At 49.1% G+C, this 27,174-nt stretch overlaps 1 protein-coding gene across 4 annotated transcripts; it reads left to right on the forward strand.

Moving 5' to 3' along the window:
• Positions 1-2,508: 2,508 nt before the first annotated feature.
• Positions 2,509-25,536, forward strand: LOC146050206 (uncharacterized). 4 transcript variants are annotated; one of them, XM_083167119.1, is made up of 6 exons: positions 2,509-2,642; positions 6,802-6,929; positions 10,435-10,791; positions 14,709-14,863; positions 17,953-18,061; positions 21,235-25,536. In XM_083167119.1, the coding sequence occupies exons 1-4, from the start codon at positions 2,603-2,605 to the stop codon at positions 14,721-14,723; spliced, it is 540 nt and encodes a 179-aa protein (XP_083023245.1). In that variant the 5' UTR covers positions 2,509-2,602; the 3' UTR covers positions 14,724-14,863; positions 17,953-18,061; positions 21,235-25,536. The 4 variants fall into 4 exon arrangements, 3 of the variants coding, with proteins under 3 accessions (XP_083023245.1, XP_083023246.1, XP_083023244.1); XM_083167120.1 differs by lacking the exon at positions 17,953-18,061 and having other exon boundaries at positions 20,550-25,536; XM_083167118.1 differs by lacking the exon at positions 17,953-18,061.
• The last annotated feature ends 1,638 nt before the right edge of the window (positions 25,537-27,174 follow it).

The following is a 27,174-nucleotide window of genomic DNA, read 5'->3' on the forward strand; positions in this document are numbered from 1 at the left end:
TATACGCACGTGTGTGTTATATGTAGCACTGCAGACGGTATATGCACGTGTTATATGTAGCACTGCAGACGGTATATGCACGTGTTATATGTAGCACTGCAGACGGTATACGCACGTGTTTTATATGTAGCACTGCAGACGGTATACGCACGTGTGTTAATGTAGCACTGCATACGGTATACGCACGTGTTATATGTAGCACTGCAGATGGTATATGCACGTGTGTTATATGTAGCACTGCAGATGGTATATGCACGCGTGTTATATGTAGCACTGCAGACGGTATACGCACGCGTGTTATATGTAGCACTGCAGACGTATACGCACGCGTGTTATAAGCAGCACTGCAGACGGTATACGCACGTGTGTTATAAGCAGCACTGCAGACGGTATACGCACGTGTGCAATAAGCAGCACTGCAGACGGTATACGAACATGTGTTATATGTAGCACTGTAGATGGTATATGCACGTGTGTTATATGTAGCACTGTAGACGGTAAATGCACGTGTTATATGTAGCACTGCAGATGGTATATGCACGTGTGTTATATGTAGCACTGCAGACGGTATACGCACGTGTGTTATATGTAGCACTGCATACGGTATACGCACGTGTGTTATATGTAGCACTGCAGACGGTATACGCACGTGTGTTATATGTAGATGGTATACACACGTGTGTTATATGTAGCACTGCAGACGGTATACGCACGTGTGTTATAAGCAGCACTGCAGACGGTATACGCACATGTGTTATATGTAGACGGTATACGCACGTGTGTTATAAGCAGCACTGCAGACTGTATACGCACGTGTGTTATAAGCAGCACTGCAGACGGTATACGCACATGTGTTATATGCAGCACTGCAGACGGTATACGCACATGTGTTATATGCAGCACTGCAGACGGTATATGAACATGTGTTATATGCAGCACTGCAGACGGTATACGAACATGTGTTATACTGTATGTAGCACTGCAGACGGTATACGCACATGTGTTATAAGCAGCACTGCAGACGGTATACGCACGTGTGTTATATGCAGCACTGCAGACGGTATACGCACGTGTGTTATATGCAGCACTGCAGACGGTATACGCACATGTGTTATAAGCAGCACTGCAGATGGTATACGAACATGTGTTATATGTAGCACTGCAGACGGTATACGCACGTGTGTTATATGCAGCACTGCAGACGGTATACGAACATGTGTTATATGTAGCACGGCAGACGGTATACACACGTGTGTTATAAGCAGCACTGCAGACGGTATACGAACATGTGTTATATGTAGCACTGCAGGCGGTATACGCATGTGTGTTATACTGTATGTTGCACTGCAGACGGTATACGCACATGTGTTATACTGTATGTAGCACTGCAGACGGTATACGCACGTGTGTTATAAGCAGCACTGCAGACGGTATACGAACATGTGTTATATGTAGCACTGCAGGCGGTATACGCACGTGTGTTATACTGTATGTAGCACTGCAGGCGGTATACGCATGTGTGTTATACTGTATGTAGCACTGCAGGCGGTATACGCACGTGTGTTATAAGTAGCACTGCAGGCGGTATACGCACATGTGTTATAAGCAGCACTGCAGGCGGTATACGCACGTGTGTTATAAGTAGCACTGCAGGCGGTATACGAACATGTGTTATAAGCAGCACTGCAGACGGTATACGCACGTGTGTTATATGTAGCACTGCAGGCGGTATACACACGTGTGTTATATGCAGCACTGCAGGCGGTATATGCACATGTGTTATATCTATGTAGCACTGCAGGCGGTATACGCACGTGTGTTATAAGCAGCACTGCAGACAGTATACGCACATGTGTTATATGTAGCACGGCAGACAGTATACGCACGTGTGTTATATGCAGCACTGCAGACGGTATACGAACATGTGTTATAAGCAGCACTGCAGACGGTATACGCACGTGTGTTATAAGTAGCACTGCAGGCGGTATACGCACATGTGTTATAAACAGCACTGCAGACGGTATACGAACATGTGTTATACTGTATGTAGCACTGCAGACGGTATACGAACATGTGTTATACTGTATGTAGCACTGCAGGCGGTATACGCACATGTGTTATATGCAGCACTGCAGACGGTATACGAACATGTGTTATACTGTATGTAGCACTGCAGACGGTATACGAACATGTGTTATAAGCAGCACTGCAGACGGTATACGAACATGTGTTATATGTAGCACTGCAGACGGTATACGCACGTGTGTTATATGTAGCACTGCAGGCGGTATACACGCTTGCATGTTATGTATAGAGCGTCATGGCCGCCACCTGGCACTGCAGAGCCCTCCTATGGGTCCCTGTGCTCACCATACTGTGCCCATTTCAGTGCGCTCTGCGTTCCCAGCACGGACATACAGTGCAACGCCCAGAGTTATTGTCAGCGACATTCTGGCCCTGTTGCCGGGGCGCCGGTTGTCATGGCAGCCATTCCCTGTCCCTTAAAGACTCAATATTCAAAGAGAGTCCACAATACAAACTTATGGGGCCCACAAGGGGGAAACGCCCCCCTTATCCCCGGCTGTAAAACGCTGCGCTGCCCATGTCAGATGTGAGAACCCCGGACAGCGACAGCACACGCGGTGAGTCTCCCTCCTGCTCCATCTTATATCCCAGCAGATGTGCTAATCTTCGAGGAGTGAGATAAAGTGTCAGTCTATCGGCTCCTGCTGTGTGCTAGGCCTCGGGGAGAGATAAAGTATCAGATCCTGCCAAGGTACATCCTATGTTTTAAAAAGGACAGGTAGGAGCTGATTAAATGGTACTTTATCTCTCTCTGTAGCATATCTCTTTATCTCTAGTCCTCTACATCTTACCCTTGTGGTCACTAATGGGTATTAGCGTATGTAGTGTGTGTGGAAATGATTCATTATTCATTAACTTCAATCCCTGCCCACATACTTCATACCACTTTCCTGTCACATAGTGTGCGCTGAATCTTTACTTCCAGTTACTGTAGTTTGTGCACAGGAGGGTACGGTGCATGCTGGGATAGAGGGGGACTGTGGGGAGGGTACGGTGCATGCTGGAATAGCGGGGGACCGTGGGGAGGGTACGGTGCATGCTGGGATAGAGGGGGACTGTGGGAGTGCAGCAGTAGGTTGCAGTGCGCACTGGGATAGCGGGGGACAGTGGGGAGTGCGCCAGGACGGTATGGTGCATGCTGGGATAGCGGGAGACTGTGGGGAGGGTACGGTACGTGCTGGGATAGTGGGGGAGAGTGGGGAGTGCACCAGGAGGGTACAATGAGTGCTGGGATAGCGGGGGACAGTGGGGAGTGCACCAGGAGGGTACGGTGTCCGCTGGGATAGAGGGGGACTGTGGGAGGGTACGGTGCACGCTGGGATAGAGGGGGACTGTGGGAGTGCACCAGTAGGGTACATTGCGCGCTGGGATAGCGGGAGACTGTGGGGAGGGTACGGTGCATGATGGGATAGTGGGGGACAGTGAGGAGTGCTCCAGGAGGGTATGGTGCCCACTGCAATAGAGGAAAGTGCACCAGGAGGGTACAGTGCATGCTGGGATAGCAGGGGGCAATAGGGAGTGCACCAGGAGGGTACAGTGCATGCTGGGATAGCGAGGAGCTGTCCCATCGTGCACCATATAGTGGGGGACTGTGGGGAATGTACTAGGAGGGTACGGTTCACAGTGGAATAGCAGGGGAGTGTGCCAGGAGGGAACAGTGCACTCTGGGATAGCATTGGAGTGTGTGGAGTTCGCCTGGATGGTATTTTGCGTGCTGGAATAGTTAGGGACTGTGGAAAGGGTTCGGTGCGCACTGGGATAGTTGGGGACTGTGGGAAGGGTACGGTGCATGCTGGGATAGCGGGGGGGCAGTAGGGAGTGCACCAGGAGGGTATGGTGCACACTGGCATAGCGAGGTACTGTGCGGAATGCGCCAGAAGGGTACGGTGCGCACTAGGATAGCGGGGGACATTGGGGAGTGCATTAGGAGGGTACGGTGCCCCCTGGGATAGAGGGGGGCTGTGGGGTGTGCACCAGAAGTATACGGTGCATGCTGGGATAGCGGGCGACTGTGGGGAGTGCGCCAGCAGAGTATGGAGTGCACTGGGATTGCGGGGGACTGTTGGGATGGTATGCCATGCGCTGAGATAGTGGGGGACTGTGGGGAGGGTATGGTGCATGCTGGGATAGTGGGGGGCTTTGGGGAGTGCGTCAGGAGGGTACGGTGCACGCTGGGATAGAGGGGGGACTGTAGGGAGTGTGTCAGAAGGGTACGGTGCATGCTGGGATAGTGGGAGACTGTGGGTAGTGTGCGTGGAGGGTACGGTGCATGCTGGGATAGTGGGAGACTGTGGGTAGTACGCCTGGAGGGTACAGTGCATGCTGGGATAGTGGGAGACTGTGGGTAGTGCGCCTGGAGGGTACGGTGCATGCTGGGATAGTGGGAGACTGTGGGTAGTGTATCAGAAGGGTACGGTGCATGCTGGGATAGTGGGAGACTGTGGGTAGTGCGCCTGGAGGGTACGGTGCATGCTGGGATAGTGGGAGACTGTGGGTAGTGTGTCAGAAGGGTACGGTGCATGCTGGGGTAGTGGGAGACTGTGGGTAGTGCGCCTGGAGGGTACGGTGCATGCTGGGATAGTGGGAGACTGTGGGTAGTGTGTCAGAAGGGTACGGTGCATGCTGGGATAGTGGGAGACTGTGGGTAGTGTGCGTGGAGGGTACGGTGCATGCTGGGATAGTGGGAGACTGTGGGTAGTGCGCCTGGAGGGTACAGTGCATGCTGGGATAGTGGGAGACTGTGGGTAGTGCGCCTGGAGGGTACAGTGCATGCTGGGATAGTGGGAGACTGTGGGTAGTGCGCCTGGAGGGTAAGGTGTGCGATGGGATAGAGGGGTACGGTGGGGAGTGCGCAAGGAGGGTAAGTTACATGCTGGGATAGCTGAGGATTGTTGGGAGTGCGCCAAGAGGGTATAGTGTGCGCTGGAATTGCGGGGGAGAGCGCCAGGAGGGTATGATGCACGCTGGGATAGGGGGGACTGTGGGGAATGCGCTAGGAGGGAACGGTGCGCGGTGGAGTGTGGGGAGTGCGCCTGCACGGTATGGTGCGTGCTGGGATAGTTGGGGACTGTGGGGAAGGTATGGTGCATGCTGGGATAGAGGGGGACTGTGAGGAGGGTATGGTGCATGCTGGGATAGAGGGGGACTGTGAGGAGGGCGCCACCAAGTCTGCCTATCAAAAATTAAAGAATGTCTATGAGGATATTTGTTTTACTTAATGCAGGTGGCTGCTGTAAAACTTTTAAGACCGTGTCTGGGTGGCAAAGGGAGGCCTCCAGGGAAAGCAGGGGACTTGCCCACCTTCCCGGGGTGGGGCTGGGAGGACCATCTGATTTTTTGGGAACCTCCCTGCCATTCTGGAGTGTTACTCAAGTAGGACTTGAGGAGTTGGTAAGTGGGTAATGGTGGCAGTATGGGGGGGGGGGGTTAGTGCAGTAGATTGAAGTTTTTCCTAGGGTGCTGTGAGGCTTTACCCCGACAGGTAGTTTTCCCCTCTATATAATCCAGCTCCTCCCCTCAGCCTTTAGTCTTTTTCCTGTCTCCTTGCAGTCAGGTAGTGCAGGTTTTTCTTTGTTTGTTAGCTTACCCAGGGCCGGTGCAAGGCACCGGAGCGTCCCAGGCAAGTCGGGGTGGGGGTGCCCCGGTGCCAGGGGGTGGTGGTGGGGGTTAACCTGTTGTGCCTTCTGGGGAGCGGGCAGGGGGTCCATGCTGGCGTCTGACAGGAGCCTGCAGTGGTGTCCTTGCCGCGCGGGTACCTGCAGCGCTGTGTATAAAGCTGGCGGCGGCGGGGGGTCCCTGCAGTGAATAAGAAATAACTAGCGCTATGCGGCGGACGGAAAGCGCTTCTGTTTTGAAAACACTGGCCGCACGCTGATAGGCTGAATCTCAGCCAATCAGCGTGCGGCCAGTGTTTTCAAACCCAGCAGCCAATGTTCCCTCGAATTGTACGAAGCCTGTGTGCGGATAAAGATTTTGGCTGTGCAACTTTGGAATGAAATTTACATTTTGTGCGTCACATATATAACTGGAAAATGACGTTCAGCATTTGTGTTAACTTTACTTCAAAATGATATTAAACATTCAAAACACAGCACACAATGTAGTTAATGGGTGAAACACACATTCATTGAGTCCACAACTGCAAAAAGGGACCACTGCTGCTTTGTGCGCTCAGTTGTAATGTCTGTGCGCACGCTCGTCAAGGTGTGTGCGTGCGCACAGCTTAGAGGGAACACTGCCGGCAGCGCTTCCCACGCCGCCGCATAGCCTGGCGGATAGCGCTTGTTATTTCTTATTCACTGCAGGGACCCCCCACCGCCACCAGCTTTATACACAGGGCCACAGGTACCCGCGCGGCAAGGACACCTCCTGTCAGAAGCCTGTCAAAGTATCATGTTCTATATACATTTTTCAGCATTAGTTGATGAATAGGGGCCCTTACAAACTTTTGCTATGGGGCCCACATGTATCTAGTTACACCACTGGGCGGGGCTTATGTGTTCCAAGTGCCTGGCCGGTGTTACAGGCACTGGGCCTCCAAATAAGCTTATGCTGGTTCTTGTCTCAGCCTGGCCAGCTCAAACCAGTCTGCACTATGGAGGAGGGCTCTCAGCAAGCAACCGCATCGCTGCCCAGGTCGGTCCTCTCTGAGTTCTGGTTATTATTATTTTAGTTTTGCTAGATGGATAGTTAGGGATTTTCTCTTCTTTCTTGTAGTGGGCCTTCTGCACCAAAGAACATTTGTAAGAAGAAGCATGGCGCTAATTCATGCCCTTCGTGTGACAGATCCTTTGTGTCAGGACTGTGGTAAGGATACCGCAGGCGGTGCTAGTATTTATTCGCAGGTAAGTGACCTTATGGTTTGGATGAAGAGACATTTTTGTTTCTAAGGAGTAGCAGTAGTAGTAGGTGGGGTGTGGTGCGCAATCAACAGCTGCTGGCACAGGGTTGTCAAACCCTAATAGGTTATTAAATGTATAATAAAGAGGATGAGTGCCAGCACTGGCTGTCCCAAAAATTAGACAACACGGTTCTCTATGTACATTTAAACACACTTTTATTAAAAATAAAATAAGTGAATCCATTTGACATTTAAAAAGTAATTGTGCAATACTTAATACTATCACAGGGGCACTTGTGCGTAATGAATGAAGTATTTTGTCGGTAAACCAGGCTGACAAGTAAGGTGGATATATTACCATCCGTTTTCTTCTGGTAGGATATTTGTCCAGGATTATGTGACTCCGGAATCGTGGATTGCCCTATATTTTCAAGGGCTCAAGCTTCCCATTTGACGATCTTCCTCTTTCCTGGAATAATTAGGGATAATGTAGATAACCCAAAAATGATTTGTATCCAGATATTGTGGGGGACGTCAGAGTAAGAATAAGCTCAACGCGTTTCCCCGGAATATACACCTGCAATGTCACTTGCTGCTAAGGAAGCCGGAGATGTATATTCCGGAGAAACGCGCTGAGCTTATTCAAAACACCTGACTTGTCAGCCTTGTTTACCGACAAAATCCTTTATTCATTATGCAAAAGTGTCCCTGTGATATTAGCCCCTTTTTAAATGTCAAAACGATTCACTTATTTTATTTTTAATAAAATTGTGTTTAAATGTACACAGAGAACCGTGTTGTCTAATTATTGGGAGAGCCAGCGCTGGCACTCCCCCTCTTCTTTTTTTTTATACGAAATCACAGACTAGTCTGGACTGGGACTTGGAACTCGGAACTCGGGATGTCTGTTCGGAGAACGAAGGTTCTTTTATCTCTGGTGCAGGATCTGGTGGGCTAGCTGAGGATGAACGCTTATTTAATTTGGAGCTTGTTGAGATAGTTCTGAAGGATATGTAGCAGACTGAATTACAAACAAGCAGCGATATCACATTATGGCTCCTCCCTGTTTGAAGACAGGTCCAGAAAGTTGAGGTGTTTTCCGGTGCATAAAGTGGTTAGGGATATTCTAAGCAAAGAATGGCTTAATGCAGATAAACATATTGATTGTAAGTACCCCATTGATGATGATGAGTTCTCAAAATGGGCTAGCATTTCCAGGGTTGGTGCTAGGGTGTTCGCCGCCCCCCCCCCCCCCCCCCCCCCCTCTCTCTGCAAAATATAAATTTGCGCCCTACCTCCCATATTCTAAAAAAGAACAGCATGTTCCAAAGGGATGTGGTCCCACAAGGAAGTGGTGTGGTCCCACAATAGTACCCCTAATCAAATTATGCTACACAGCAGTGACCCTTAGTCACATTGTGAGACGAATAAAGGAATTGTATTACACCACACAGTAGCGACTCTTATTCATGTTATGCCACCCGGTAGAGCCCTTTATTCCATTATGCCACACAATAGTATCTCTTATGCCATATAATAGTAGTGCTTCTTATTATACCACACAGTAGCAGGGGCAAACGCAGGATTTCCAGAGGGGCGGAGCAAAGCACGGAGATGGACACTTAGGTGTCAGTTACAGTATTATAGATAGACCAAATGTATATAAATAATAATAATAAAAAATATATATGTATACATAGTATAATACATCACCACTCGTTTACATGTCATGTCGACGTTTTAAGCCACACTGGGCTCTTTGTCAAGACCACATTCACAGATGGTTCACAGCATCAAAAGATCTATCACAGTGATCAGCCGTACTCCTTAACTACCCTGATGCCAGGAAGTGCTATGTATCACCCGGTTATTACCGGAGATATTCTAATTACACCTAGTTCCCATAACACTACTAAAACGGTATACGTCCCACAGTATACTAAGTGGCGTGCAGCAACATATTAGGTTAAATCCATCAGTTATGCTCATACTCACCAACTAAGCCATGTATATCCCCGGGATATACATGGCTTAGTTGGTGAGTATGAGCCGGTGTGGCTCGCAACGTCAACATGACATGTAAACAAGTGGTGATGTATTCAACTATCTTACTGCAGAAGAGCTGGAAGTCTGGTGAGTGCTCTTATTTGGACTACTACTATATTTGGCTGTACCCCTTGGACTTCAGCCTGAGAAATGCACCCCAGTGGACAATAAAAGAATTGACAATAATAAAACACAAAAGGTGTATACAAATGGACATATAGTAAAAGGTTACTTATTACAATGGGTGGACGGTAAAAGTATACATAAAAAACAATATGAGTTGTAATAACAAAAGTTCAATAAAGTGCTTAGCTTATGAGATGGTAGGAGGTCGGTTTCGTCAGTGTGACTTCATCAAGAGGAAAGAGGGGACCCTCAGCTTTCAGCCTAGGGCCATTAGACTCCTGGGGGGGGTTTCTGGGTACTCAGACACCACCCCCCCTGTGTGCGCCACTCCGTCCACAGGCTGCTCGTGCGGCAGTTGGCAGATTTCCTGAATCGGAATTGTGTTGTGCCAGGGGAGTGGGAGCTGGAAGAGTCAGTGTCTTGTCTGACAGTCAGTCAGCGGTACACAGTGAGCAGAGTCACATTGTCAGTTATGGCTCCTGAAAAGTGAACAATATTTAACCTGCCGCAGACGGAGGAGGAGTCTGAATTTCTATAGAGGTGGACACCTCTATACTTCACGCCCAGGACCCTAAAAAGTGTACCATCTTGCCCAGTGTGGACTTTCAGATACCAGGTACCCCCTTGTCACTTAGTAAAACCGTGTGGCGGACACTGCTCTACAAGTCCCCCGGTGGCCAACACCATCTAGCCAACCAAGTGGGAATGACCTTCTGAGCAGAAGCCCCTTCCAGTGACTTTCCATCTCCTGGCGGACACCGCATCCTGGACCACCCTGGTGGCTATAGTCCAATATAGTCCACTAGGGCAGATTACCAGTAGAATAGCGGAAGCCTATGGTTCACTCCTACCTCCAAACGGCTCATAAAATACCGCGATCAATAGTGAGGATAAACACCGTTTGTTACAAAAGTGGACTTCCCTGGATCAAAAAGGTCACCCAAATACCGGTAAAGTGCACTTACCTGTGACCCACTGTACCCCATTGCCCCTTGTTCCCCTGGGCCAATCTACAATCCATATATTCTCCTGTGGCGTGATTTTAACATATTTTTATATTGTATTGTGCATCTATTGTATACGGTTTATATATCTGTTTTTTATTATAGTAAAATATTTTCATTATTCATTTCACTGGTTTAAAATTATTAAGCGCTGCTCACATGCCTTGTGCATGACTGCTTGTGCCTTTTTATCTTTAGGTGGGGATTGACTACCCCCCCATTTTTGAGCAGCGTTTTTTCCATGTGAAAAAACTTCCTGCTCAAACGTAGCTTAGGCTGCTGCCGTGAAACTACAAAAGTACCCATTTTTCCACCATTCGCTCTCATTCACAGGGTATTGTGGAAAATCCGGACAGAGCAAGTACAAGTGGTGGAAGAGCCATGGTTTTTTCCTGTGTCTCACAATCTGTTGAGTCAAGGCCCTGCATTCTGTCAAGACCAACAAAAGTTACGATTAGCCACCTGGAAATTGAAAGGCAACATTGGAAAGATAAAGGGCTCTCTCCAATAGTAATTGATATTCTTCTTAAGGCATGGAAGAAGGTTTCCTCGAACATTTACTACAGAATTTTGAAAATTTTCGAAGAATGGTCAAAGGACAAGTTTGAGTTTCCAAATGCCGACATTTCGCTTCTACTACAGTTTGTTTGTGAAGGTTTTAACAAAGGTCTGGCGGTAGCAACGCTGAAGGTACATATTTCTGCATTGAGTGCTTTACTGAACGAGAGGCTGGCGGAACAAAGCTATTAAAATAATTTGACCGAAGATTAGGTCGGTGGTTCCACGGTGGTATCTAAATTTAGGGTACTTGTTTCCTAGCACGGCCACACCGATTTCCATCGGGGTGGTCGTGTCGGAAAAATCGCGTCAGTCGCATCGCATGCGATGCGACCGACCCGATTTTTTAATTTAATCAAATGTGAATAGGGTCCCTGGGACCCGATTTTACATTGGATTCAATGTAAAATATTCCCTAGACCCCCAAATTTAACACCGTAAACCCCACCCCACGGTTGACGCCAACCCAAAGCGTGGCGGTGCGCGTCCTCCGACCTTTTCATTCCCCTACTATCCACATCGGCGTGGAGTTGAGAATATAAAGTGTGGCGAGCGCAGCGAGCCACCGAGCCCGAAGCGTGGCAAGCGTAGCGAGCCCCACGAGGGGACGCATATAACTTCACAGGTATACGCGGCCCCTCGCGGGGCTCGCCACGCTTCGAGCTCGGTGGCTCGCTGCGCTCGCCACACTTTATTTTCTCAACTCCACGCCGACGTGGATAGTAGGGGAATGAAAAGGTCGGAGGACGCACACCGCCGACCCTCGCGGGCTCGCTGCGCTCGCCGCGCTTCGGGTTCACGTCAATTGTGGGGTGACGACGGGGCCATATATAATGTGAAATGGGTCATATTGGCCCATTTCACATTTTTTACTGTGTGAGATGGACTTAATCAAGTCCATCTCATCTTGTGCCATTATAATGGCACAAGACCGACGCGATGCTCCCGATTTCAATGTTAAAAATTATTTTAACATTGAAGCCTATGGCAAAATCGGGGGCATCGCGTCGGTCGCGTCGGGGCCAATGTTAATGGTCCCGACCGACGTGATGCCCGCAATTTTTCCTTTGCCGGCAAAATGGACCTGATTTAAAAGGAAATCGGGTCCATCGTGGGCATCGTGTACCTTAACATAAAGGTACACGATGCCCAAGATTGTGGCCGTGCTAGGAGACAAGTACCAAATTTAGTTTTGAATGGTTTAATGTCCTCTCCTTTTCAGCCGCTGGACAGGGCTAAGTTAAAATTCCTGACATGGAAGATCATTTTTCTGGTGGCCATTACTTCTGCCAGGAGAGTAGAAGAGCTACATGCTTTATGGTTACAGGAGCCGTATCTAAAGTTGTTGTCAGAAAGAGTGAAGCTCAGAACCAAACCAGCTTTTTTGCCTAAAGTTGTATCCTCTTTCCATATCAATCAGGAGGTTGTGTTACCTTGTTTTTATCCTAACCATTCCAGCAGAAGGGAAGAAAACCTCCATACATTGGATGTGGTTAGGGATGTTAACATTTATTTGGATAGGACTAACAGTTTCAGGAAAACGAAATCCTTGTTTGTAATTCCTCAAGGAGCAAAGAAAGGATTTGCTCCATCAAAACAAATGATTTCAAGTAGAGATGTGCAGACTCGGATTCCAGAGACCCGAGCCCCCACAAACGTCATCATTCCGAGCCCGGTTCCGAGCAGCGCTTGGAGATTCCCACCTGACGCGGGTCCGTCCGCGTGGTCAGAACATCATCTCCCGGCGCCAGATTTCGCGAGGCTTTAAATAGCAGCTGCTGCGCCCGCCATCTTCACTCCAGTCTAGTAGTGGGTTGGAAGAGGGTGTGTTGGTGCTGCTGCTGCTGCTGGGGTCTAAACTTGAGCTTGACCTTGAACGCAATATTTTTTATTCGCTGGGGCTGTCTCTCAGTGCTGCTGTGTAGTCTAACTGTGTACTTGTAGTACTAATGTCTCCTCTGTGCTGTCTACCTCTGGTGTGCTGTTCTGTAATTATTTCATTCGCTGGGGCTGAGACAGCCTCAGTGCTGCTGTGTAGTCTAACTGTGTACTTGTAGTACTACTGTCTCCTCTGTGCGGTCTACCTCTGGTGTGCTGTGCTGTAATTATTTTATTCGCTGGGGCTGTCTCCCTCAGTGCTGCTGTGTACTCTGTTCTCCTCTCTGCTTAGGGTGGGCTCTCCCTAGCAAGGAGGACAGTCTTAACTGTGTACCTGTAGTACCACTGTCTCCTCTGTGCTGGGGCCTACCTATGGTGCTGTGCTGTAATATATATTATATGAATAATTAATTATATTATATATAGTCCACTGGTGCTGCCTGCACTGAATCTGCCAGTATTATTTAGTTACTCAGTCCACTGTTGCCACTGGCAGTGCTACTGCCTACCTAGTGTACCTACTAGGCTGCTATATCTAATTTAATTAAAAAATAATACTTGTGCTATGTGGGACTGTGAAAAATAATTCCATGCTGCTGGTGCACTGTCGTGTGCCACTGAGTGCCACTGCCAAGCAGTACCTAATAATAAAATTAATTGTTATAAATTCTGCTGGTGCACAATACTAGTATTGCTGATGTATCTACCTGTCTTGTGCCTAGTAGTGTCGTATCTACCTATCTGGTGCCTAGTACTGCCTTATCTACCTGTCTGGTGCCTAGTACTGCCTTATCTACCTGTCTGGTGCCTAGTACTGCCTAATCTACCTGTCTGGTGCCTAGTACTGCCTTATCTACCTGTCTGGTGCCTAGTACTGCCTAATCTACCGGTCTTGTGCCTAGTACTGCCGTATCTACCTGTCTGGTGCCTAGTACTGCCTTATCTACCTGTCTGGTGCCTAGTAGTGTCGTATCTACCTGTCTGGTGCCTAGTAGTGTCGTATCTACCGGTCTAGTGCCTAGTACTGCCGTATCTACCTGTCTTGTGCCTAGTACTGCCGTATCTACCTGTCTGGTGCCTAGTACTGCCGTATCTACCGGTCTAGTGCCTAGTACTGCCGTATCTACCGGTCTTGTGCCTAGTACTGTCTTATCTACCTGTCTGGTGCCTATTACTGCCGTATCTACCGCTGCAGTGCCACTCTTACATGAGCCACGTGTTTGTGCCGCACACTTGTGTGGCTTAGCATAGTTATCCAGCTACCTCGGTGCAACCTTTTGCCATAAAAACAATATTGTGAGGTGTGATGTGTTCAGAATAGACTGGAAATGAGTGGAAATGAATGTTATTGAGGTTAATATAGCGTAGGAGCAAAGAATCCCCCAAATTCTGCGATTTTAGCAGTATTTATGCTTTTTTAACAAAAAAAATCAGAAACCAAAAAATCCAAACACAAAACACTTAGGAGGTGTTATGCCAAAACCCATTAGAACCCAAAACCTCAAGGTAATCAGAACCCAAAAAGTGGCCGGTGCACATCCCTAATTTCAAGATGGCTCAAGGAAGTGATCAGCTTTACTTACAAGAAAGTGGGCACACTCGGCTACAGCGATGGCCGTTTCCTGGTGAGAGAGGCCAATGTTTCTATTAAAGATCTATGCCAGGCAGCTACATGGTCTTCAGTGCACACGTTTACCAAACATTGGGCCTTATTCTGGTTCACTCTTTCTGACAAAATCCTGCATAGATGGACAAAACCATGTGCATTGCAGGGAGCAGATGTAACATGTGCAGAGAGTTTCTGTGCAGGGTAAATACTGACTGCTTTATTTTTACACTGCAATATAGATCTCACTTTGAAGTAAAACCCCACCCAAATCTAATTCTCTCTGCACAAGTAACATCTGCCCCACCTGCAGCGCACATGGTTTTGTCCATCTAAGAAGGATTTTGTCAGAGTGAACTAGAATAAGGCCCATTATGCTCTGGATGTGTCCAGAGAACAATTTGGACGGGAAGTCTTGCGGCAAGCTTTGACGTAAGGTATTGTATTACCCTCCCTACTGCTTTGGTATTTCCCATTGTAAAGGCTGCAATGAAGTAGGAAGACGATCATTCCTTTTCTTCATGGCAGCCCATATTTATCCCTCCCTGTATATTTTTTTCCCTAGGATCTATGGCGGTGACATTCAAAGACTAGAGGCTGAGGGGAGGAGCTGGATTATATAGAGCATCCTAGGGGAAAACTGCCTGTCTAATACACAAGGGAGAGGGGTAAACCCATTGTCCTGGCTGCCATGAAGTATCCCAAAGAAAAGGACTTTTCGTAAGTATAATCTGTTGCCTTCTCTTTTATTTTACATTTCTAAGATGCACACATATAACAAAGCAGTAAAGCTACGTAGTTTGTGGCGATTAGGATGCTGGTGGCAGATCTTGGTGCGGCTACATCTGTATATCTGATAATGGAAAATAAGGGAAATGTTCTACTAATCTCTATAGAATTGAAATATCTTCATCGAATTTACCAATACTCATTACTATAGGTCCCAGCATCCATAGTGGCAGTAGTCCTCATTACTGTAGGTCCCAGCATCCATAGTGGCAGTAGTCCTCATTACTGTAGGTCCCAGCGTCCATGGTGGCAGTAGTCGTCATTACTGTAGCTCCCAGCATCCATAGTGGCAGTAGTCCTCATTACTGTAGGTCCCAGCATCCATAGTGGCAGTAGTCGTCATTACTGTAGGTTCCAGCATCCATAGTGGCAGTAGTCGTCATTACTATAGGTCCCAGCATCCATAGTGGCAGTAGTCGTCATTACTGTAGGTCCCAGCGTCCATAGTGGCAGTAGTCCTCATTACTGTAGGTCCCAGCGTCCATGGTGGCAGTATTCGTCATTACTGTAGGTCCCAGCATCCATAGGGGCAGTAGTCCTCATTACTGTAGGTCCTAGCGTCCATGGTGGCAGTATTCGTCATTACTGTAGGTCCCAGCGTCCATGGTGGCAGTAGTCATCATTACTGTAGGTCCCAGCATCCATAGTGGCAGTAGTCCTCATTACTGTAGGTCCCAGCGTCCATGGTGGCAGTATTCGTCATTACTGTAGGTCCCAGCGTTCATGGTGGCAGTATTCGTCATTACTGTAGGTCCCAGCGTTCATGGTGGCAGTAGTCATCATTACTGTAGGTCCCAGCGTCCATGGTGGCAGTAGTCCTCATTACTGTAGGTCCCAGCGTCCATGGTGGCAGTAGTCCTCATTACTATAGGTCCCAGCATCCATAGTGGCAGTAGTCGTCATTACTGTAGGTCCCAGCGTTCATGGTGGCAGTAGTCATCATTACTGTAGGTCCCAGCATCCATGGTGGCAGTAGTCGTCATTACTGTAGGTCCCAGCATCCATGGTGGCAGTAGTCATCATTACTGTAGGTCCCAGCATCCATGGTGGCAGTAGTCGTCATTACTGTAGGTTCCAGCATCAATGGTGGCAGTAGTCCTCATTACTGTAGGTCCCAACGTCCATAGTGGCAGTAGTCCTCATTACTGTAGGTCCCAGCATCCATGGTGGCAGTAGTCGTCATTACTGTAGGTCCCAGCATCCATGGTGGCAGTAGTCCTCATTACTGTAGGTCCCAACGTCCATAGTGGCAGTAGTCCTCATTACTGTAGGTCCCAGCATCCATAGTGGCAGTAGTCGTCATTACTGTAGGTTCCAGCATCAATGGTGGCAGTAGTCCTCATTACTATAGGTCCCAGCATCCATAGTGGCAGTAGTCGTCATTACTGTAGGTCCCAGCGTTCATGGTGGCAGTAGTCGTCATTACTGTAGGTCCCAGCTTCCATGGTGGCAGTAGTCATCATTACTGTAGGTCCCAGCTTCCATGGTGGCAGTAGTCATCATTACTGTAGGTCCAAGCATCCATAGTGGCAGTAGTCATCATTACTGTAGGTCCCAGCTTCCATGGTGGCAGTAGTCATCATTACTGTAGGTCCCAGCTTCCATGGTGGCAGTAGTCCTCATTACTGTAGGTCCCAACGTCCATAGTGGCAGTAGTCCTCATTACTGTAGGTCCCAGCATCCATAGTGGCAGTAGTCGTCATTACTGTAGGTCCCAGCGTCCATGGTGGCAGTAGTCGTCATTACTGTAGGTCCCAGCATCCATATTGGCAGTAGTCGTCATTACTGTAGGTCCCAGCGTCCATGGTGGCAGTAGTCGTCATTACTGTAGGTCCCAGCGTCCATAGTGGCAGTAGTCGTCATTACTGTAGGTCCCAGCGTCCATGGTGGCAGTAGTCCTCATTACTGTAGGTCCCAGCATCCATAGTGGCAGTAGTCATCATTACTGTAGGTCCCAGCATCCATAGTGGCAGTAGTCGTCATTACTGTAGGTCCCAGCGTCCATAGTGGCAGTAGTCCTCATTACTGTAGGTCCCAGCGTCCATAGTGGCAGTAGTCGTCATTACTGTAGGTCCCAGCGTCCATAGGGGCAGTAGTCATCATTACTGTAGGTCCCAGCATCCATAGTGGCAGTAGTCGTTATTACTGTAGGTCCCAGCGTCCATGGTGGCAGTAGTCCTCATTACTGTAGGTCCCAGCATCCATAGTGGCAGTAGTCATCATTACTGTAGGTCCCAGCATCCATAGTGGCAGTAGTCATCATTACTGTAGGTCCCAGCATCCATAGTGGCAGTAGTCATCATTACTGTAGGTCCCAGCGTCCATGGTGGCAGTAGTCGTCATTACTGTAGGTCCCAGCATCCATATTGGCAGTAGTCGTCATTACTGTAGGTCCCAGCGTCCATAGTGGCAGTAGTCCTCATTACTGTAGGTCCCAGTGTCCATAGTGGCAGTAGTCGTCATTACTGTAGGTCCCAGCGTCCATAGTGGCAGTAGTCGTCATTACTGTAGGTCCCAGCGTCCATGGTGGCAGTAGTCCTCATTACTGTAGGTCCCAGCATCCATAGTGGCAGTAGTCATCATTACTGTAGGTCCCAGCATCCATAGGGGCAGTAGTCGTCATTACTGTAGGTCCCAGCATCCATAGTGGCAGTAGTCAATGTGAGGGTACGAGTTCCTCAATCACTCAGACACCGAGCAGATGAAACCAGAAGAATGGTTTATTTTCCACAGCACGCACAAATAGACAATAAACAGTGGCAAAGGTAAATTGCAGAGTAGAAAGATATTCAGGTAGCAGGCCCAAACAGACAGTCCTTGTATAGTCACAGTCCCAGATCAGTTCCACAGGGCAAACTATCACTTGTCCACACAGCTGTGTTAGCAGAAAACTGTATAAGTCCACAAAACACTGGCAACTCCACAGAAGCGAGGATGAGGCGTTCCACAAGACACAGGTAGAGCATACCTCTGAACCTTAAGACTGCGACTAACCTCCTTCCTCCTCTCTTCTCCTTCAGCTCTCCCTGGTCTGACCAAAAAACACTTTTTAAAACATTTCAAATTCCCACGGTGATCGCATCATCTGTGGGGTTGCCCAAGTTCCTGATTGGTGGATTCAAACATAAGGTATATCCCACCTTCAATCCACAGTTGTCCAACTGCTGCTCCCAACCCCTGCTGTGTCTGGTTCCACAAAGTCTGCTAGAGCCCAGAGGTTTACAAAGAATTGTAAACCCCCCTGTGGAGATGGTTCCTCTGCTATCTCTTTCCTGTAAATAGCAGCAAAATAGCAGGGTAATTGGATCACCCCCTGTGGAGATTGCCTTTTGGGAGGACAGTTTATGATAACCCTTTTCCTGTCAGGGCACGGGCAAATGGTATCAATGGTATAATGCTTACATGAATAAAGTCCTGGGAAATAGACATACATAGGGAACAATAGGGCTAAAATGTACATTAATTACTGTGGAGTAGAGGATGTCACAATTCACTTATCGCCAATGCAATTCCTTCACAGTCATCACTACTGTAGGTCCCAGCGTCCATGGTGGCAGTATTCCTCATTACTGTAGGTCCCAGCGTCCATGGTGGCAGTAGTCTTTATTACTGTAGGTCCCAGCGTCCATGGTGGCAGTAGTCGTCATTACTGTAGGTCCCAGCGTCCATGGTTGCAGTAGTCGTCATTACTGTAGGTCCCAGCGTCCATGGTGGCAGTAGTCGTCATTACTGTAGGTCCCAGCATCCATGGTGGCAGTAATCGTCATTACTGTAGGTCCAAGCGTCCATGGTGGCAGTAGTCGTCATTACTGTAGGTTCCAGCGTCCATGGTGGCAGAAGTCCTCATTACTGTAGGTCCCAGCGTCCATGGTGGCAGTAGTCCTCATTATTGTAGGTCCCAGCGTCCATGGTGGCAGTAGTCTTTATTACTGTAGGTCCCAGCGTCCATGGTGGCAGTAGTCCTCATATCTGTAGGTCTCAGCGTCCATGTTGGCAGTAGTCCTCATTACTGTGGGTCTCAGCGTCCATGGTGGCAGTACTCCTCATTACTGTGGGTCTCAGCGTCCATGGTGGCAGTACTCCTCATTACTGTGGGTCTCAGCGTCCATGGTGGCAGTACTCCTCATTACTGTGGGTCACAGCGTCCATGGTGGCAGTAGTCTTTATTACTGTAGGTCCCAGCGTCCATGGTGGCAGTAGTCCTCATTACTATAGGTCCTAGCCTCCATGGTGGCAGTAGTCCTTATTACTGTAGGTCCCAGGGTCCATGGTGGCAGTAGTCTTTATTGCTGTAGGTCTCAGCATCCATTGTGGCAGTAGTCCTCATTACTGTAGGTCCCAGCGTCCATGGTGGCAGTAGTCTTTATTAGTGTAGGTCTGAGCGTCCATGGTGGCAGTAGTCCTCATTACTGTGGGATGCAGTTAAAATCCCGGCGGTCGGGATCCCGGCGTTCAGAATCCCGACCGCCGAAATCCCGACACTTTCTCCCTCCTGGGGTGTCCACGACACCCCTGGAGGGAGAATAAATTAGTGTGCCGAGCGTAGCGAGGCACCGGGCCCGCTGTGTGGCGAGCGCAGCGAGCCCGCAAGGGGGGGCGATCCACGTCCCCCCCTAGTCGGGATTTCGGCGGTCGGGATTCCGGCGTCTGGATTTTTGAACGCCGGAATCCCGACCGCCGGGATTTCATACTGCTTCCCTCAGCGTCCATGGTACTCCTCATTACTGCGGGTTACAGCATCCATGGTGGCAGTAGTCCTCATTACTGCGGGTCCCAGCATCCATGGTGGCAGTACTCCTCATTACTGTAGGTCTCAGCATCCATGGTGGCAGTAGTCCTCATTACTGTAGGTCTCAGTGTCCATGGTGTCAGTAGTCCTCATTACTGTAGGTCTCAGTGTCCATGGTGTCAGTAGTCCTCATTACTGTAGGTCTCAGCGTCCATGGTGTCAGTAGTCCTCATTACTGTAGGTCTCAGCGTCCATGGTGTCAGTAGTCCTCATTACTATAGGTCTCAACGTCCTTAGTGGCAGTAATCCCCCATCACTGCAGGGTCCCAGCCTCCTTGGTGTCACTAGTCCTCACTACTGCTGGTCCCAGCATCCATGGTTGCAATAGTCCTGATCATTGCAGGGTCCCAGTGTCCTTGGTAGCAGTAGTCCTGATCATTGCAGGGTCCAAGTGTCCTTGGTGGCAGTAGTCCTCATCACTGCAGGTCCCAGTGTCCTTGTTAGCAGTAGTCCCGATCATGGCAGGGTCCAAGCGTCCTTGGAAGCAGTAGTCCTCCTCACTGCAGGGTCCCAGCATCCTGGGTAGCAGCTGTGCCGATCATGCCAGGGTCCAAGCATCCTTGGTAGCAGTAGTCCTCATTGCAGGGTCCCAGCATCTTTGGTAGCAGGAGTCCTCATCATTGCAGAGTCCCAGCTACCTTTTCAGCAGTAAACCTCACTATTGCAGGCCATCAGCCTACTTGTTGGCCTTCCTTTGCTTACCTCCGGAATCCATTACCTCACATAGCAGAGAGCCCATACCAGGGGCAGAAGGAGGTCTGGCCGTGCACTTACTGTGTACCTGACATGTCTCTGGTTATGTCTATGTGATCTAATGGAATCTTCCAGCACATAGAGAAGGCCTCAGGACCAGCACATGGAGGAGATTCTGATGACCAAGGATGAGGAGTCTGAGCAGGATGCGTAGCCCATACCGGGGGCAGAAGGAGGTCTGGCCGCGCACTTACTGCAGTTAAATACCTGTACTTTTTTTTTTTTTCATTTTCCAAATGATCGAATACAAAATTCTCCAGTAATGTTAAATGTCCGCAATACATTATGGCTGCACAGTAGTATATGGTTGTCATTGCATGTCCCAGTATGCTGGCAGTGCCCTAGGAGGGTGCTGCTGGTTGGCCACACAATGCAGGCATTGTCCTGAGCCTCTCTAGGGATGCAGAAGGATCGGGATGTTGTGCATTGTTGTCTTATCTACTCCAATATTGCACTCGTCCCGGCCTCCTGCGTTGCTGGGCTTCTCAACAAAGTCATAACCTACTTACTAGGATAGTATGTATTAACCCTTAGTATACCAAGGAGGGGCTTCCAAGAACCCTAGAATGTACATTTTGTGTGATCCTGCCGTATCTATTACAACTATTTTTCTCCTGGTTTTTGTGTCATTATCGGTAAATATTGTGTAATTAGACTTATAAAGTGTCATTAAAAAATAAATAAAATAAACACAACTGGGGGGACACCCCACTTGGTATACTACATTACAAATGCCGAAGATTGTTCTTGTTCTGTGCAGCTTCTGAAGGATGAGTGACCAGGAAGATCACTTGAAGGAATCTGATGACGAATTTATTCCGCAAGGAGATGAATCAGATGACTATCTTTGTAGTGAATTCTGACGGAAGTGACGTTGCCAGCGTAACATCTGCATACAAGAATATACAGTATCCAATCAGATGTAAAAATGTACACACGAATGAAGGAGAATATAGGGCTTTTTTGGCTAATTACTCTTGAAGTAAATCGACAAAATATTTTATGGTAACTGTCATACTCTTACTAGAACAGATCCCTTCAGAAACCCCAAAAAACATAATTTTAGCAATTTCTCGCATCAAACAGTTGAGAACTTAGACAAAAAAGTGGGGTCCTCTGAAGGCCCCAGCTTGGTAAAGTACATTGGGGAAGTAGGCAGGGTATACTAAGAGTTTACTCACTAACCCACACACACCAGTACTTCAGTAAGACCTGTCCTCTGACAAATCACACATCTCCTGATATACTCTGTGCTGCTGGGCACCCTGCTTCTCCCACTATATAACTCTGTCTGAGACTTCCTGCTGCCCCCAATCCACTCCTCACATCATGTCACTGCCCCTGTCACATGCAGCCCTGTCCTCACTGACACAATCCTTATCTCCTGATATACTCTGTGCTGCTGGGGACCCTGCTCCTCCCACTATATAACTCTCAGTCTGTGGCTTCCTGCTGCCCCCATTCCCCTCCTCACATCATGTCACATGCAGCCCTGTCCTCACTGACACATCACTCATCTCCTGATATACTCTGTGCTGCTGGGCACCCTGCTTCTCCCATTATATAACTGTGGCTTCCCGCTGCCCCCATTCCCCTCCTCACATCATGTCACTGCCCCTGTCACATGCAGCCCTGTCCTCACTGACACATCACTCATCTCCTGATATCCTCTGTGCTGCTGGGCACCCTGCTTCTCCCACTATATAACTCTGTGGCTTCCCGCTGCCCCCATTCCCCTCCTCACATCATGACACTGCCCCTGTCACATGCAGCTCTGTCCTCACTGATACATCACTTATCTCCAGATATAGGGCGGGATGTATTAATATACTATCGCATATGTACTAACATATGCGGCTGGCATCGCGATGCGGTGACGGAGCCCTCCCGCGATACCTGTCCTCTGGTGTGCGGGGGGTCTCCGTCACCTCCCTGCCGCCTGGCTCTCCCCTCACGCCGTGGACAGCTAAGCAGGCTGTCCCCTGCGCCTCCCCCTGCAGCCGGAAGGACGTCCGGCTGTGTTACTAGGGGGAGGCAGGGTTTACCTTCCGGGTCCAGGAGGACCTGGACCAGGCAACCCAGTGGGAGAAGGAGAGGGGGGTTTGCGGCGGAGGCATCGGGCATCGAAAAGAAGCCCATAGGCTTCTATAGGATATTGCCACCCAAATGTGGCGATACCCTTCCCTGCGTTAACGAGGCGGCGGGGTTTTAATACATAGGAAATTGCGGTAAAACGGTGGTTTTACCACATTTTCGTGTTAGTACATCCCGCCCATACTCTGTGCTGCTGGGGACCCTGCTCCTCCCACTATATAATGCTCAGTCTGTGGCTTCCTGAAGCCTCCATTCCCCTCCTCACATCATGTCACTGCCCCTGTCACATGCAGCCCTCTCCTCACTGACACATCACTCATCTCCTGATATACTCTGTGCTGCTGGGCACCCTGCTCCTCCCACTATATAACTCTCAGTCTGTGGCTTCCTGCTGCCCCATTCCCCTCCTCACATCATATCACTGCCCCTGTCACACACAGCACTGTCCTCACTGACACATCCCCCATCTCCTAATATACTCTGTGCTGCTGGGCACCCTGCTCCTCCCACTATATAACTCTCAGTCTGTGGCTTCCTGCTGCCCCATTCCCCTCCTCACATCATATCACTGCCCCTGTCACACACAGCACTGTCCTCACTGACACATCCCCCATCTCCTAATATACTCTGTGCTGCTGGGCACCCTGCTCCTCCCACTATATAACTCTCAGTCTGTGGCTACCTGCTGCCCCATTCCCCTCCTCACATCATATCACTGCCCCTGTCACATGCAGCCCTGTCCTCACTGACACATCCCCCATCTCCTGATATACTCTGTGCTGCTGGGGACCCTGCTCATCCCACTATATAACTCTCAGTCTGTGGCTACCTGCTGCCCCATTCCCCTCCTCACATCATATCACTGCCCCTGTCACATGCAGCCCTGTCCTCACTGACACATCACTCATCTCCTGATATACTCTGTGCTGCTGGGGACCCTGCTCCTCCCACTATATACCTCTCAGTCTGTGGCTTCCTGCTGCCCCCATTCCCCTCCTCACATCATATCACTGCCCCTGTCACATGCAGCCCTGTCCTCACTGACACATCCCCCATCTCCTGATATACTCTGTGCTGCTGGGGACCCTGCTCCTCCCACTATATAACTCTCAGTCTGTGGCTACCTGCTGCCCCATTCCCCTCCTCACATCATATCACTGCCCCTGTCACATGCAGCCCTGTCCTCACTGACACATCACTCATCTCCTGATATACTCTGTGCTGCTGGGGACCCTGCTCCTCCCGCTATATAACTCTCAGTCTGTGGCCTCCTGCTGCCCCCAGTTGTTCCATGTGAATGTGCTCAGAACACTCAGTACATTGATGTGCCATCATGGTGTGACTTGACAACTCGTCTTACTAAATTAGTGATCTCTAATAATACCAATATTATTTGGCCGTTAGTGAATTGCCGCATTTGATACACAACTTCCATGCAAATTAATCCTAAAAAAATTTATGATTTGCTAAATATCTTTATTTTTCGTAAGAAAAAACCTAAATCGTTCAATCGAAAATAAGCCCCAGGAGTGTTTCCCAGCCTCGCTTCCCGTGCGCACTTGGGGTCGGCAGTAATGACGTCCACGGACAGCGGCCCTGTGGATGCTGGCAGAACTCGGGTGTTATATAAGGGGGCGATCATATACAAGGTACATAACCCTGCAGTAGGTGGCAGATCAGTTGCACCTCAGAATTAAATACAGGTCCAATATCCAACTCAAGACACAGCTGTCACCTGCTAGCCCAGGGCAAGAGGAATATTTTCTTATATAATAACCCAGAACTGCCAATCTGTGAGTGTGTGTATAACACTGGGCGGGGTCATGTACCCACTCACACAGTGGCCCATCAGAGCAGGGACACCAGGGCGCCACGACTGATACCAGGGACCAACACACAGCCTTACAAACAACAATTTGCACAACCTTCACTCCCCGCACCAGTGATTCCCAAACTCTCCCTGGGGTGCTGCCCCCTGTGCCAAGTGTACGTAGAGGCAGGGGGGATTTAACGCTGGGAGGGGGTGGGGTTAAGCAGCAGGGAGTAAACGATTACAAGGATGAGAGTTGCTGCAGGGGGCAGTGGCGAGCGCTCCGGCCTGAGCCAGCGGGTAGCCAGCACTGGACGGGTGCGCAAAGTAAGCCGCGGCAGAAGACGGAGGTGAGCTCTAAGTGCCAGCGGGGATTAAGTGCAGGGAGGGAGCAGGGTTCAGCAGCGGGGACTGAGCAATTGAAGGGATGTCAGCAGCTGCAGGAGAAAGGGCCAGGGGTGAGCGCCCTGAGCCAGCGGGGAGCCAGAACCGGGCGGGTGCGCAAACTGAGCAGCTAAACAAAGCAGGTGAGCTCTGAAAGTCAGTGGAGATTGAGGGGCAGATTTATTAAGCTTGGAGAAGCGATAAACTGGAGATAAAGCGGAGAAAAGGTAAAAGGAGATAAAGCAGCAGCCAATCAGCTCCCAACTGTCTTTTTCAAACACAGCTGTAACAAATTATCGTTTCGCTTTTTCCTGGGACACGGAGCATAACTCCGCCCAGTAGATCCATGAAGCCCCGCCCCCATAGTGTGACTGGCTTACAAGACAATTAGTCAAAGAAAATAGATGACCATTGATATGTAAAAACATTGATGGTCATCCATTGTATAGTTATGCACCATCAATGGTCAGTTGCATGTTTGCCATCGATAGCAAACATCGATGGGCATCACTAGCAAGCAACAGCTGGAGAGGGCAGGGTGCGAGCGGTATCAGGAGTCCCAGTCAGTCTGTGGCAGGGTGCAGCGTGAGCGGTGTAGTGCACCAGGAGCCTTGCACGTTACAGGGTGCTCTGCTGGCCACCCCTTCTCTCTCTCTCCTCCGCGGCTGCGATGGGGTGGTCACAACCTCTTTTCCAATGTGGCACCAGCAACCTCCTACTCTACTGAGCTGCGGACCGGGTGTACAGGTGAGTCAGCCAGGAAGCAGGGCTTCCGGAGCGAGTCGGGGTGGGGGCGCGCTGGGGGGGGGGGGGGGGGTACCTGTGTAAAAAACTTGCGTCCCTGCAGTGCTGGAGCATGCAGGGGTGTCCGTGCCGCCGGGGGAACCTGCGGCGCTGTCATTGTGTATAAGCTGGCTGCGGCCGGCGGGGTCCCTACAGTGAATAGAAAATAACTAGCGCTAGTTATTTTCTATTCACTGTAGGGACCCCGCCGGCCGCGGCCAGCTTATACACAATGACAGCGCCGCAGGTTCCCCCGGCGGTACGGATATCCCTGCACGCTCCAGCACTGCAGGGACGCCGGGGATGCAAGTTTTTTACACAGGTACCACAGTTCGCTAACCCTCCATGCTGGGGGTGAGGGGCGAACTGCCACCCTCCAGGTGCCGGCGCCCTAGGCAAATGCCTAGAGCTGCCTATTGGTGACGCCGGCCCTGCCAGGAAGTATGCATGCGGCACTAGGGACAGTGCATACTCCTGCCAGCCACGAAATATCCTGTGCCTGACTTGTGGCTGGCAGTATCAGGCTGCAGTACCCCCATATTGTTTCACGTTTTACACTATCAAACACTTCACATATTAAGGCGACGAAGGCTCTTACGATGGTGTGAAGAGCAAAGAATCACCTAGTACATATATATTACATGTTAAAATGTGAATGGCTCATGATAAGTCTGTGCTCCAGGTATGTGATGTCACAAGTGGCTGGGAGACTGACAGCAATGTTAGAGTCTGTGGTGCGAATCCTATGGTAAGCTTGTTTCGTTTATATACATATATATAATATTTTGCTCTTTTGACTGGTTTAATTGATTGTAATTGGGGAACTCTGATTGCTAGAAACCTGCTGTCACTCACTGTGTGTGTAGGAAAGAACTTACTACCTCATAGCAGTGGAGTCTGTGATACAAATCCCACATGACCTTGTGCTCTCTGTGTGTCGGCCATTGCACTGAGGTGAATTGATAACAATGAGAACTATCACCATGTTACTATAAGCTCTTCCATAGCTCAGTGGTTATATCATATATATATATCATATATTATAGGACCCTCACTCGAGTATGAGCCGAGGGGGGCTTTTTCAGCCCAAAAAATGTTCTGAAAAAGTAGGCTTATACTCGAGTATATATGGTACATTTTAGTTGTGTCTTTGTTTGCAACCAATCCCTAAGAAGATAAATAAATCAGAAATTTATTAATTATTAATCCTATGAGGGCCCTGTATTAGGAATACTTTTCTCTTGCATTCGTATTTAATATTCCTAAGAGAACCTCCAAGGTGCTTGGTGAACACAATTCAATTCACCGGAATAATATAATAATAGGAAAGGATTAATACATAATAATGAGTAAGTGCAGCGATCTATGGGGATATTCCTAAATCTATCTACAGACCCAAATAGTAACCCACATGGGAATCGAACCTGGGACCTCACCATCATAGAAAGCAACCACTAACCCATCAGGCTACGCAGCCAATAGTAACATCTCTTGTTAATTTCTCAATGGTATCTATCATCTACCCAGTGCGGAATCCACAGAACCACATGGAAACTACATGGGAATCAAATCTACACCTTCTCTATAAGATCTTCCGTAGCTCAGTGGTTATATCGGCAGGTAACCTGT

This window comes from Crinia signifera, chromosome 12 (genome assembly GCF_055691185.1).
Source record: "Crinia signifera chromosome 12, ASM5569118v1, whole genome shotgun sequence".
Taxonomy (NCBI): Eukaryota; Metazoa; Chordata; class Amphibia; order Anura; family Myobatrachidae; genus Crinia; species Crinia signifera.